We start from the raw sequence: 12952 nt of genomic DNA, 5'->3' as shown, positions 1-12952 counted from the left end.
TAAATTAAATGTGAACCGAGCAAAGATGGTCGAAAATGCGTACTTCCAACGAAAAACACCACTACTATGTTAACATAACAGCGCACCGTTAACAAAAAAAGAAGAAACAGTGCAAAGTGCACACACAATAAGACGGTGTAGAGGGGAATAAGAAGGAGAGCAGAGACAAGACAAAAGACCCATGCAGCGATAGAGAGAAATTAAATAAAATCGAGTCCCTTGGCAGAAAATCAAAACTATTTGCGCTTACTGGGCGTTTCGGAAAGCCTTCAAATGCGCTTTTAATAATCTTTATGGTTTTCGTATGACTTTAAATTGGGCAACGACACAATTTCGACGACGCCATATTGTTGGCCAGCCAGAAGAGAGCAACAGTGGGTTAACAGCGCGAGAGAGCGAAACTGCGCTGCTGCTGCGTCATCAATGCAAACTGCGCACTTTTTAAAAACATCTTTTTTAATATCAATTTCTATGCGTTCACCCGACGGGGGACAAAAGTATTAATGTTGAAATCGTCAGCGAATGGCAATTGCTTTGTCTTCCCCAATTGTAATCTCTTTAATAACAGTGCCATATTGTGAAATGGCTGTTGACTGGCCGTGGTGAGTTTCCCCCGCAGTTTAACAGGCCTGCAATTTGGTTTTCCCATCACCCTTACCGCGAGAATATCCGTTTTGGGGTGCACTTTGTCCAATTTAATAATTATTTTCAAAAACATTCGTTGACTAATTTAGTGTTGGTCTTATTGTGAAAATTATCAGCTATGGTATGTCACCTTGTAAATGTCAAGTGTTGAATAGTTTCTTTAGGAATGCAGTGCTCAATAAGAAGTTTTACAACACTTAAAGTAGTATCTTTATAGAACACTTTATTTTAGCAGAGCACTTAACTTAACTTAAGTTAATGAAAAATAGTAATAGTAGCTTAAACTCATTTTGAATAAATTACAGGGTACACCCTAATTCGACCAAGTTTTCACTAGATCTAAATGTTTTTTTGCGATCACTCGCAAGGCAAATGCTAAAGCAAAATGAAAAGCCTGAGTGGGGCTAAGAATTCGCTTAATTAGAGGTCATGTTTATATAAATAATATATAAAATATCATTTACGATCCGCAGATACCAGTTTGTGAAGTTTCTCGATAAATATTTCAGCTATCAAAGGTCGCGCCTGCCTACGAAATTGGTTCTGCACCAACCTTGTCGCTTAGATAAATAACAAAAAATTAAATGGGCAGACAGTAAAAATACGCTAATGTTAACGAACTTTGTAAACTTAAAGGCAAGGTTGCAAGCAGAAAAGCTCCAAAATTATGCGAGACGTAAAAAAGCAAACTTAAAAGCAAGCCAATACTACACAATACTCATACGTAGTATAAACTCGCTGAGCGTTAAAAATAAAATATCAGACACGCAACAGCGACGGGCAGCAGCAGTGTTTTCTATAGAAAACGAAAATTATTTCCTGTTTTCAGCAATAACAACCGCGTGAGGTGGAAAATGAAAATATCGCCCTGCAGGCGGAGATAACAGAGTTGGGGGCGTCTATAACAGGCCGTGGTGAATCCGAAAGTACGGCCACAGAAACGCATTTCGTTTGGCCATTGCAGTTTGTTTACCATCAGTTTTTAGCCCACAAGCCTTATAGCGTACATATACCCCATAACATAGACCATAGACCCCCATCCCAAGCGATATCGCTTGGAATTAAAACGACGCAGTTGAGAGAGAAACCGAGACGGAGGCACAAAGGGGCTCCAAACAATGCGTAAAAGAGGTGATTGATAACAAGGTGCGCCTTACAAATGTTCACTGTCTGCCCTCAGCGAGCAATATAGAAATTCGTTAGACCTCCAATCTGTTCGGAACTCTGTGTGCTTATCTTATTTAGCGCCCTGTTTTGGGGATCACACAGTAGCAAAATCTGGCGACAAGGTTATTGGTCGAGTCTTAATATTGTGTTATAAGTATAAGTACATATGTACATAAATACATATGTATGTACTTTTATGCTGAGAAATGGTACACAAACTTTGATTTTATCTTTAGAGTTTACTTTTTTATACATACCTGACCTTTAAAAGTTCAATAAACTATTTTTTAAAATATGTATACTGTACATTCTATTTTTGTATTATATAGGTTAAGTTAGGTTAGGTAGGAGTGGTTGGAGATTAGGCCACATTGGGCCCCTTGTGATAAAAAGGAGTACAAATGTGTTTTTTTGAATAATAATTTATATGGTTTTTTGTTTTTGACATTTTCTTATGTTGTACATATGTAGGCATTTTTTTTTTAGTTCTTAAAAGAGGGTGTTTTTAAAGACTTCTTAAAGTTCACTTAAAAACTGAAGGATTTTTTTATCAGTGTCTATAATTATTCGGTTACACTGGGAGCTACAAATAGAGGGTGAATATGTTTGCTACACACAGTTGCACTCATGTAAACATGTGGGCACATGCACAAGGTTGTAGAAGAAGAAGTGCATTGACGGGCGAAAAGAAGAAGAGCAGAAAAAGGACAACGAGCTGAGCACACACTTACACACACTTCTAAGCTGATAGATAGAGGGAGCAGCCAAGCTTCGTGTATTTTTGGCACACAGTTCGCCCCCCTATTATTCCCTCTCTTTCACGCCTTCGCTTATCCCATTTCGCTTTGGTGCATTCAACCTGCTGGGGAGCGAGACAGGTGCATTTACAGTTCTCGAGATCAATCCAACAGCTGTGTGAGTGATGGCGAATTGGGGAGAGAGTGAGAAAGAGAGGGGAGACTAATTTGCTGTGTTTATGCGAAAACAATTCAAGATCAATTTCAGTCAAAATTTGCACAATTAATATATTTCATGATTTATAAACCTTTCAATAAAAATCAATCTGAAAAACCCTTGATTTCTCATACTCAAGAATTCTTGAAATTACGTAGTATAAGTCGCGTGAACAAAAGTATATTTTATTTTAATAAGTGATATATGTACATAATTCAAATGCTAGCACCTCATAAACCGATTTTTGCGAATACATGAATTCATAAAAACGACGCATAAACATGATACTAACTTAATATGCAGTGTAAAATATCTCATAAAATTCTTAGTATAAGTCCGGAAAAAGTGAGAGAACACAGGACTTTGAAGACAACGCAATTTGCTGACATTTAATGCGTAGCAAAGCAAATCGAAAACTGCAGTAAACAATGAAACGTTGCTAACTGCTTCCCCTATACCAGCCCACACCACCCAACCCCACCCCTTTTTCCATGCTTTGTTATTGTTGGCCTGGCTTATAGGGGGTTGTTGTTGCTGTTGTTGGCTGGATAAGGCGATGGCGCATGCAACAAATTGCGTTCTACCAACAACAGGAACAACGAAATTCAGAGATGAGATACAAAAGAAAAGATACAGCTAGAAATATTGAACAAAAGGGAAAGTTATAACTAAATTAATATATTATAAAGTTGTTCTATTGTCAATGTAAAAATACTCCCATCAAAATTAGTTTCTTTCAAGTATTTTCAAATTCAATCATGAGATTTTTTGTTATTAAAGGGGTAACCAATTTTTACAACCCCTGAAACAATAAAAAACAATGTTCTTCCTTAAAAAAAATATTTGATGATAAATATAAAATAACAGCGCTGACAAGAAGACAACACAGAGACCACAAAGAATCGCCTCTCGATGACGTAGTTTGTTTTCCAGCTGAATTCCAAACGCAATTGTTCAAATTACCCCACTTGGACGAGGAAACCAGAACGCTCTTAGAGAACGAGAAAATATTCGAGATAGGAAAATGTTCTGGGGAAAGGGTGGGAAAGGAGCTCCGGTTTTCTCACCACCAGCAAATAGAAACATCTATGTACCTTCCTCCTCTCAAGCACAACGAAATCGCATGGAGTTGTCGTCATCCAAGGAATGATTAACAAAAACAGTTGATTGAACTTTGTTTGGCCTCCGCACATCCCACGGCGAATGTTTGTGCTTGTGTGTACTTGAAATGCCCCACTTTGCGGTGTGGGGCTAATAATTTCGGGTGTTAATGACCAGAGCACTGACTTTGAACGCTGCAAACAAGTCCGGCAATTGTATTCCAAAGATTGATGGGGAATATTGGCTGGGCCAGGAAATTCCAGATGCGTTTCGGGATCCCCTTTTCGATGTTTTTCATGAGAAAAATACCCACCGTCCTGAAATCGAACTTGAAGTGCTGAAGTATTATTATATGATTGAACCCTTTTCAAACTTTAAGTCCAAAGCACAAAATATTACAAAAATTTACTTAATGTCCTCAATGTAGAATTTAAAAAAGTAGATATTAATTTTTAAATAATAACAAAATTCTTTGTAAGAAAGATATTGAACTAAAAAATCTGTTCAACTGAGTTTTGTATTTTCAACTAAATTATTTTTAACCACAAGTTACCTCAGGCTTTCATTTAAGATTCCTTATATAGATGTAATATTTAAAATATTCTAAGAACATTTTCCCGCTTGACGCAGACGAGGCGAGATGAACGGCTGTCGAATGGTGGGCGTTTTGGTTTACGACCGGAAAATGGTCCCAGAAGCGGTGTCATTAGACTCATATATTCAGTTTTGTATTTTGTATATTGCTTGTCGCTTAATATTTTAGATACATAGCTACAATTCGGTTTGTATATGTAAAAAACACGATATGCTGACACACATAAAGGCAGAGATTCTTCAACAGTATACAAAAAAAACGTATGCATTTGGACGGAACATGACTTACAGCTAATTACGCAGATTCGTGTATAAAATTTGTGGTATTCGAGAGGCGCATCTCTAAGGCACTGAACTGGTGGATGGAATGTACAATATAGTTTAAGAAATATTTGAGTGCGAAGCATGGGGCTTGTCTTGTGCTGCTTTCGGACGGTCTAGATTGTGCAATTTCGTTGTGAGCCCCTTTGATGGGTGGGAAATACTTGGTTTAGCCCACGGGCATGGTGGACACGGTGCTATGAGGAGTGGTTGGCCGCGATCCAGCCAGTGAATTGGCGGTAGAGGCGTGCAGCGAAGCCATTGTGCCCATCTGAAAAGATAAATAAAATTTTATAGTCACAATTTTAGTTTGATTGGTTTAAAAACATACGCGTAAATGGGCCAGATCCTCCAGTTTGGTCAGATCCACCAGTTCCAGGAACAGAGAGTACACCACAGCCCAGCCATAGATGCACAACACACAGAAGACAGACCACAGGAGCACCATAATCACATTGTAGGCAAAGTACAGATCGTTGACAATGGCGAAGAAGATCAGGGCCAAAGCCCGCCAAACGGTGAAAACGGCAAAGGTCCACAGCCAGGGCATTACTTTCCTTTCATATTCCTAAAGTGGGATTACATAAAATCTCAGATTAACATGGGTTTTCACTAGAGGACTTTTGCCAATCAATGGGTTTTCGGTGCTAATTTCTTGGTTATGATTGTGCAGGATGCTTTTGTTACCCTTTTGCTCAGTAAGCGTTTCTGTGCTCCCAGTTTTTTATGCTTTCGGGCAACGAGAAATGTAAATGAATTGCATGCTTATAGCTGTGGAATCCCAGATCCCAGACCCAAACTTACCTTGCGCAGGGCCACGCAGAGAAGGACGCTGGTCACAAAGTTTATCAGCGCCAGGACAAGCGAGAATAATGCAAAGACGATCAGCATGTTGCGAACTGCAAGAAAAACAAGATAATTTAAGTAGTTATTATAGAATGGGAGGATTACCAATTGGATTATACACTAAGATCACTTATAGTGCAAAGGCAATGTTAGAACTCATTAGCTAATAGACAAAACTAATGGTTTTCCCATTTAAAAACCTTACCATGTTTGTTGCCCACATAGACGAACTCATAGGATATGATATAGTAACCATAATGTGTGGATCCTGGCGCGGCCATAGCATAGCAATAGATGTCGAAAATACTCGTGGCAATGGTGAAGAGTGATAGGAACTGAAAGGGGGGTATTGTGTTATAATAATAAACCTTCTCTATAAGGATTTTCAGATCCTACAATGGCAAACAGTCCGATGAGCATGGCACCCTTCTGTATGTCGATATACTGGTTGTTTTTGAGCAGCGGTCGTTGGTACCAGGGAATCCGCACGGATCGCGTGGATCGGGACATCTTGGAGTGCAAATTCGTCGAGGATCTGAGGGGATATACTTGTTAGCTTGGTTCCATAACTAAAAAGACTATATAGATGGACTAACCTTCCCGTGGCGTGGGAATAAACCGACGGATTGGACCGATATGTGGAGGGCGTTTTCCTGCCGTAATTCATCATGAAGCCTTTGAAGTCAAGTCACGTGTACAAAAAAAGGGGTGTCCTTTAGCAATCCTTTAGGCAGCTACTAAAATATTTAAAATATATCTTACATTAGTAGCAATCTTAAATATTTCATTTATTGAGCAGGGCGTGTTTGCTTAATTGTGTATTTTGGGTGTGTCAAGCAAGGCTTAACATTTTCGAAATCTTTAGACACGATTTAATCACTCTTCACGAGAGTTTTTTTGAAAACTCTCTTTGTTGGGTCATTCCAATGTCTTTGAAGTATTCACAAATTCCTTTACTAAGGGCCTATGCATTTATTTACCTCTAAAAAACGAAAAATTAATCACCTCGCAACGCATCAAAAACAAAACACACGAATCAGGGCTTAGTAATTTCAGGGCTGCAAGCAAAAGCCAGCAAATCGATAACATAAACTAGTTCCACGAACCAGTTCGATTAGACAGTTGGCGCGCAAATTTAAAATATCTTAGGACTCACTTGTTTTAATATTTTTTTAGTAATTAATCAATAAAACGAACTGTTATTATAAGTTTATCTAAGACATAAATTGTGGCAACTAAAAGCTGATTAAATTAAAAAAAAGTGAAGAAATAAATTTGAAAACCATTTCAGCGGGATAGCTAAAAAGATTGATTGGCAGCAGAATAAGTTTCTTATATTTCAATTAGATATTCCTTTGAATTGCTGAATTGTTGAGCTTTAATCAGCAGGCAGAAAGAAGCGTTTCCGACCCCATAAATTATATAAATTCTTGATCAGGATCACTAGCCGAGTCGATCTAGCCATGTCGGTCTGTCCGGATTTTTTTGGAAATTTTATTCTTAGGACTAGCACACTGCTACCAAACTGGCAGCTTAATCTAATCAGTTTTTTATTCAAGAACAATGTGCTTCTTTTAGCTGTGAACGATTTGATTTTACTGCACTTTCTTGGGCATATCCCGTTCCCGTTAACCAACCTGCAACCCTGAAACGATTTTAGCCAATCAAGTGGGCCTTGGCAAACTGTCATGACATTTGAAAGCACTTGTCAATATATTCCGAAGGCACTTGGAGAACATATTCCATTTAACGATGTCGAAAAAAACCAATTACAAGATGCCCGAGCGCAATTTGGATCTACCTGCCGATCTTGCGTTCGTTAACAAGCTGCTCAAGGACCTTGGGTTGGAGGCGGAACCGTCGGCACGTGGAGTCATCCTGGACCTGGCTTACAGTGAGTTGGCAATTTTGCAAAGATTGAAAGGCAAAAAATTTGAGTGATTTTTTTTTAGCTTTGGCTAGGGACAAACTGGTGGAGGCCCAACGCTTTGCCACGATGGCCAACCGTTCCAACGTGAGTGTGGACGATCTGAAGATGGCGGAGCCGGAGCGGAACGTCCCGCTGGAAAGGAACCCGAAGGCGAGTACCGAGAATCTGGAAAAGAAAATGGCGCAGCCGGAGCAGACCGACCAGCAGGGGAGGCGCCCTAAGGCGATCCCGCAGGCGGTTTCGAGCAAGGGACCAATGCAGCCCACCTGGCGCGATGATCAGATGGGCAAGAAGGCCGATCTGAAGACCAAGGGCGCTGAGCAGGCCAAACCGAAGCCGAATATCCGAGCAACGCCATCAAAACCGGTGGTGCCTCCTTTTACTCCAACTACTTCCGGAGCTGGTCCTCCAAAACAACGCACTCCCTCGTGCGCCAAAATGCCAAAAATTTAATAAATATCTCTAGCTGTTTATTAGCTAATCGAAAGTAAGTTTTGTCATCTCATGGTTGTTACTGAGGAATTATACATACATAGGTATAACTAATTCTTGAATATATGGAGTAAAAGTATTACCAAGAATGAATCGACTATGAGACAACCTTATTATACCCGTTAATCGTACAGTAAAGGGATATACTAGATTCGTCGGAAAGTATGTAACAGGCAGAAGGAAGCGTTTCCGACCCCATAAAGTATATATATTCTTGATCAGGATCACTAGCCGAGTCGATCTAGCCATGCCCGTCTGTCCGTATGAACGCTGAGATCTCGGAAACTATAAGAGCTACATTACTGGGATTAGGCATGCAGGTTCCTGAGTTTCCTGCGCAGCGCAAGTTTGTTTCAGCAGAGTGCCTCGCCCACTCTAACGCCCACAAACCGACCAAGCCTGTGGCGCCTACAATTTTCATGCTAGATACAAAATTTTAACTGAAATGTATTGGTCTCGTTAATAGCTATCGATTGATCCAAAAAATTTGCCACGCCCACTCTAACGCCCATAACGCTTAAATCTGTCTACAGTCGGTAGGTGGCGCATTTCAATCTCGCTTTGTTTTGTCCCTTTAGCTGAGTAACGGGCATCTGATAGTCGAGGTACTCGACTATAGCGTTCTTTCTTGTTTTTTGTTGAATTTTCGACAATTCAGAAATTAAATCGTTTATTCCCCAAGATTATAATTAAAGTTTTATCTGACAAATTTGTGCGGTTCTAAATTTAAATTCAATAGATAGTTATCGATAGATATTGAGATGTGCTCGGTCTGCCAATACCATCGGTACGTGGAATGTGGCCGTACGCCGTACTTGGATCATGGTCACCCAAGACCACCTACCATCTCTAACGCCATGGTTTTTTGCGTGTGTGTGAGCAGAGGAGGCCAAAACATTGGACCGATGGAAAACATAAACATTTAAAAATATTTACCCTCAGAACTAAATGACCGGCCCAAGATGTCACTGCCGCGGATCACGGACTTCGAAATCCTCGAAAAACTCGGAGCGGGCAGCTATGCCACCGTCTACAAAGCGCGGCACAAAGTGGGGCACCAGTTACATACACATTGCATATCTGCATCCGCCACCATGGTTGTAATTCCAATATCTACGTTTTAACTTTTCAGAAACAGCGCACTTATCACGCCATCAAGTACGTGGAAATGTCGACGCTGTCGCAAACCTCGCGGGAAAACCTAATCACCGAGATACGCCTCCTGAGGGAACTCAAGCACAAGTACATTGTGACTCTACAGGACTTTTTCTGGGATGACAAGTAAAACATGGTTTTTATATACTAAGCCGTTGAATCATCCTTTCAGCAGGATACATAGGATATATTAGTATAGGATAATAGTATTTTGGGTCAGAGTTTACTCACAGTCCTAATAACTGGCCATATACCTAATGATGGTATCATGGTATTCATTTTTGGAATTCAATAAGTTTAAATGCTCTTCTTTTCAAAGAGTCTAGCTTATTTCATGTGTTAAATATAGTGTAGCATCCTTATAGCAGCTGTCATACAGATGTATTGATCTTATATAGAGTAGACCATGGTCTTTAAAAAGGCTTTAAAAGAAGTATTAATTGATGTATGATTATGTTAAATCTCAAATTGTAAATGAGTTTAAAAAGTTTTCATGTTGTTTTATCTATTAAATCTTAAATGTTTCTTATTCCATTTTAATTGTTTTATAAGAGCTATATATTCTGTAGACATTATTATTAACATGTACCATTCCTTTCCAGAAATATTTACATCGTGTTGGAGTACTGCAATGCCGGCAATCTATCCGCTTTTATACGAACCAAGAAGGCTTTGCCGGAGAGCACGTGTCGCTACTTCTTGCGACAGTTGGCGGCCGCTGTACAGTACATGCGGGCCAACGATGTGTCCCACTTTGACCTCAAGCCACAGAACCTGCTGCTCACCCGGGGAGCCAACAATGTGTCCCTGAAGGTGGCAGACTTTGGGTAGCTACCACTGAAAGTCCTTCGATATACATACCCTATATTAACAGCTTATTATATCTTATAGGTTTGCTCAGCACCTGAAGCTGGGCGAAATCAATCAGCAGCTGAAGGGTTCGCCCCTCTACATGGCCCCGGAGATAGTGCGCAAGCATCAGTACGATGCCAAGGCGGATCTCTGGAGCATCGGGGTGATCCTGTACGAATGTCTGTTCGGCAAGGCGCCGTACAGTTCGCGAACCATTGAGGAGCTGTTGCTGCGGATCAGGAGGGCCGAGGCCATAACACTGCCACCAAACGCTCGCATCAGCAACGAGTGCCACGACCTCCTGCGCCGCCTTTTGGCTCACGAGCCCACGGCACGCATTTCGTTCGCCGACTTCTTTGCGCATCCCTTCCTCGATCTCAAGACGTTTCCCACGGAGCACACCCTGCAGAAGGCCATTGATCTGGTCACCCAGGCGTGCTCGTACGATGAGAAGCGCAACTACAAAGAGGCTTACTATTTGTACTGCAGTGCTCTGCAATATTTTGTACCATTGATAACCGAGGAGGCGGACGCCACCAAGCGGCTGGCATTGCGCAATCGTGCCTTGTCGTACACCAAGCGGGCCGAGGAGATCAAGAATTGCATAATCGAAGACGAGTACCGGATGTTGGCCGAAAGGCAACGACAGGCGGGCTCATCTGCCACTGCTAATCCAACCACAGAGCCTTCTCCAGCTGTTCAGGCTACCGAAGCGCAGCCCAGCAGCTCGCGGGTTGCAGAGATGCTGGAACCAGATGCCCGTTATAAGCAGCTATGTACGGTTCCCGAACTTAAAAACTTCTATTAGGATTATAACATTCTCCCCTTTAGTTGCCCTTTCGAACTCGAGTCCGTCCCTGAAGACTGGCCTGGAAATCGGACGGAAAGGCGAGCTATATCTTTACGAGCGCAAGCTGGACGCGGCCTTGGAGTCGTATACCTCAGCGCTGGGCATTCTAGTGCCGTTTGTGAATAATGAACCGAAGGGCGAGCGTCGTAATCTGTTGCTGCAACAGGTTAGCTTGAGGATCACTTCATCCCAACAAGTATTCATATAATTTCCTATTTTTCAGCTGGAATTCTGGATGAAGGAGGCGGAGAGCATCAAGAGCATTTTGAGCGCCAAACACATGGACGAGGAGGAGCAGAAGCTGTCCACGGTACGCAGCTGCAGCATACAGTAGTCAACAGAATATAGATTTGAATTCGATGAGCAATTTCCGGCGCCTGGTGCGCATTTGTTAGAGTATTTTTGTAGGCCGATGTTCAAGGAGCATCGCTTAGTCACGTAGCCTTCTATTGATCTTATATACATATACACAGATATACAAATGTCTTTACTAGATTCGCTTTCTATGTACAGCAGAACCATGAACGCTATTTGTACCGCCTCCCCCCAAAACCTATTCGAATTTGTATCTGTTATGTATGTCCTAACACCGATGGCCTTCCTACTTGTAAACTAACCCACTGTTTGTTTGCGGCTGTAAACCGTTGTTAAGTTTTAAACCTTTTGGATTTTTTATTTTAAGCGCACTTCAATGAGAACCATCACATTCCCGGGCTGGTCAAGACCACCGCTTTTGTATTTCATTCTGTTCATTGTGCTTAATTTGATTAAAATGGTTTAAAGATAACCGAACCACTAGCCTTTTGATATTGGCGGAGATAACGCGATAGTTGCGCTCTCTAGTAATCGTGCAGGTATAATCTCGGACTATCAATGGCCGTAAATTATCGTAATCAATGGGTAATGGCAATGTCAGGAAACTTATAAAAGTGGCCGTTAGACGATCAGAGCGCATGTTTAGCCAAAAAATGTCGTCGATGAAAGATCATTGCCTGGCGGTAATCGCCCTCCTGGCCATCGTGGGTCTTTCCCAGGCTGCTCCTCCATTGGGACGTGTGGTAAATGGCACGGATTCCAGCGTGGAGAAATATCCCTACGTGGTAAGTTAAAGAAAATTGTTGATATATTTTTGGAAAGTAGAAAATGTACATCACCGAGGGATTGAAAAAGAATTTTCGGTTGGAAATTCTGACTTCCTACAACTTAATACTAATCTATAATGTACTATCCCTTAGATTTCGATGCGTGGTTCTACTGGCTCTCATTCTTGTGGCGGCTCCATTATTTCCAAGCAGTTTGTGATGACCGCTGCCCATTGTACTGCTGGCCGCAAGGCCTCAGACCTGTCGGTACAATACGGAGTGACCACGATCAGTGCCAGCGGTCCCAATGTAGTGGGCGTTAAGAAAATCATCCAGCACGCAGACTACAATCCCTACAACAACTATGCCAACGATATTTCTTTGCTGATGGTGGAGGAGCCCTTCGAGTTCGATGGCGTTACTGTGGCCCCCGTTCAATTGCCGGATCTTGCCTATGCCACACCTCAAACGGATGCCGGTGGCGAGGGAGTGCTCGTCGGCTGGGGTCTTAATGAGGTGGGTGTTATTGAATTAGACATATTGTACAATTAACTTATTCTAACTTAAAATCTCTTCAGACTGGCGGCTATATACAGAACACCCTGCAGGAGGTGGGCCTGAAGATCTACTCCGATGAGGAGTGCACTGCACGTCATGAGGGCTCCACAGATCCCAGATATCACATCTGTGGTGGCGTAGACGAGGGCGGCAAGGGTCAGTGCAGTGGGGATTCCGGTGGTCCTCTGATCTACAATGGCCAGCAGGTGGGCATCGTGTCCTGGAGCATCAAGCCCTGCACCGTGGCTCCCTATCCGGGTGTCTACTGCAAGGTTAGCCAGTACGTCGACTGGATCAGAAGCAGCCAAATCATATTGGCATAGTCATTCCATAATCTGTGTCAATACTGAAAGGCTTATGCCTGCAATAAATCAAACTGATATGACGATTAAAGTGCTGATTTTT

The 12952-nt window shown here is 41.8% G+C and overlaps 4 protein-coding genes across 5 annotated transcripts; 3 read left to right on the top strand and 1 right to left on the bottom strand.

The window, feature by feature from the left end:
- Window positions 1-4586: 4586 nt before the first annotated feature.
- Window positions 4587-6679, bottom strand: LOC119563242. Of its 2 annotated transcripts, none has more exons than XM_037876547.1 (7): window positions 6609-6679; window positions 6225-6365; window positions 6025-6163; window positions 5834-5963; window positions 5587-5681; window positions 5114-5350; window positions 4587-5053 (listed from the first exon to the last, which is right to left on the bottom strand). In XM_037876547.1, exons 2-7 carry the CDS (start codon window positions 6296-6298, stop codon window positions 4952-4954), a joined length of 777 nt encoding a protein of 258 aa, XP_037732475.1. In that variant the 5' UTR covers window positions 6299-6365; window positions 6609-6679; the 3' UTR covers window positions 4587-4951. The 2 variants fall into 2 exon arrangements, with proteins under 2 accessions (XP_037732475.1, XP_037732476.1); XM_037876548.1 differs by having other exon boundaries at window positions 6225-6362; window positions 6609-6646.
- A 585-nt stretch (window positions 6680-7264) lies between these two features.
- On the top strand, window positions 7265-8011 carry LOC119551595. The gene is made up of 2 exons (XM_037860999.1): window positions 7265-7522; window positions 7581-8011. Exons 1-2 carry the CDS (start codon window positions 7381-7383, stop codon window positions 8009-8011), a joined length of 573 nt encoding a protein of 190 aa, XP_037716927.1. The 5' UTR covers window positions 7265-7380.
- A 902-nt stretch (window positions 8012-8913) lies between these two features.
- On the top strand, window positions 8914-11715 carry LOC119563042 (serine/threonine-protein kinase ULK3). Its single transcript, XM_037876246.1, has 7 exons — window positions 8914-9099; window positions 9183-9331; window positions 9808-10032; window positions 10097-10833; window positions 10889-11073; window positions 11131-11217; window positions 11590-11715. The coding sequence occupies exons 1-7, from the start codon at window positions 9013-9015 to the stop codon at window positions 11686-11688; spliced, it is 1569 nt and encodes a 522-aa protein (XP_037732174.1). The 5' UTR covers window positions 8914-9012; the 3' UTR covers window positions 11689-11715.
- Window positions 11716-11846: 131 nt separating this feature from the next.
- LOC119563043 (chymotrypsin-2-like) lies at window positions 11847-12940 on the top strand. The gene is made up of 3 exons (XM_037876248.1): window positions 11847-12007; window positions 12143-12505; window positions 12568-12940. The coding sequence occupies exons 1-3, from the start codon at window positions 11861-11863 to the stop codon at window positions 12868-12870; spliced, it is 813 nt and encodes a 270-aa protein (XP_037732176.1). The 5' UTR covers window positions 11847-11860; the 3' UTR covers window positions 12871-12940.
- The last annotated feature ends 12 nt before the right edge of the window (window positions 12941-12952 follow it).

This window comes from Drosophila subpulchrella, chromosome 3R (genome assembly GCF_014743375.2).
Source record: "Drosophila subpulchrella strain 33 F10 #4 breed RU33 chromosome 3R, RU_Dsub_v1.1 Primary Assembly, whole genome shotgun sequence".
Lineage (NCBI taxonomy): Eukaryota > Metazoa > Arthropoda > Insecta > Diptera > Drosophilidae > Drosophila > Drosophila subpulchrella.
The sequence above is the reverse complement of the archived record's forward strand: the minus strand, read 5'-3'. Positions and strand labels throughout refer to the sequence as shown.

What these genes read in the sequence shown, in the direction of transcription:
- LOC119563043 (XM_037876248.1), top strand. Translation starts at nt 11,861, where the DNA reads ATGTTTAGCCAAAAAATGTCGTCGATGAAAGATCATTGCCTGGCGGTA. An exon ending in TGGAGAAATATCCCTACGTG is followed by an intron (nt 12,008 to 12,142) that starts GTAAGTTAAAGA and finishes ACTATCCCTTAG; the next exon opens with ATTTCGATGCGTGGTTCTAC. An exon ending in TCGGCTGGGGTCTTAATGAG is followed by an intron (nt 12,506 to 12,567) that starts GTGGGTGTTATT and finishes AAATCTCTTCAG; the next exon opens with ACTGGCGGCTATATACAGAA.
- LOC119563042 (XM_037876246.1), top strand. Translation starts at nt 9,013, where the DNA reads ATGTCACTGCCGCGGATCACGGACTTCGAAATCCTCGAAAAACTCGGA. An exon ending in TCTACAAAGCGCGGCACAAA is followed by an intron (nt 9,100 to 9,182) that starts GTGGGGCACCAG and finishes TTAACTTTTCAG; the next exon opens with AAACAGCGCACTTATCACGC. An exon ending in GTAATCTGTTGCTGCAACAG is followed by an intron (nt 11,074 to 11,130) that starts GTTAGCTTGAGG and finishes CCTATTTTTCAG; the next exon opens with CTGGAATTCTGGATGAAGGA.
- LOC119551595 (XM_037860999.1), top strand. Translation starts at nt 7,381, where the DNA reads ATGTCGAAAAAAACCAATTACAAGATGCCCGAGCGCAATTTGGATCTA. An exon ending in CATCCTGGACCTGGCTTACA is followed by an intron (nt 7,523 to 7,580) that starts GTGAGTTGGCAA and finishes ATTTTTTTTTAG; the next exon opens with CTTTGGCTAGGGACAAACTG.
- LOC119563242 (XM_037876547.1), bottom strand. Translation starts at nt 6,298, where the DNA reads ATGATGAATTACGGCAGGAAAACGCCCTCCACATATCGGTCCAATCCG. An exon ending in CTATGTGGGCAACAAACATG is followed by an intron (nt 5,682 to 5,833) that starts GTAAGGTTTTTA and finishes TTTTTCTTGCAG; the next exon opens with TTCGCAACATGCTGATCGTC. An exon ending in TCTGCGTGGCCCTGCGCAAG is followed by an intron (nt 5,351 to 5,586) that starts GTAAGTTTGGGT and finishes ATCCCACTTTAG; the next exon opens with GAATATGAAAGGAAAGTAAT.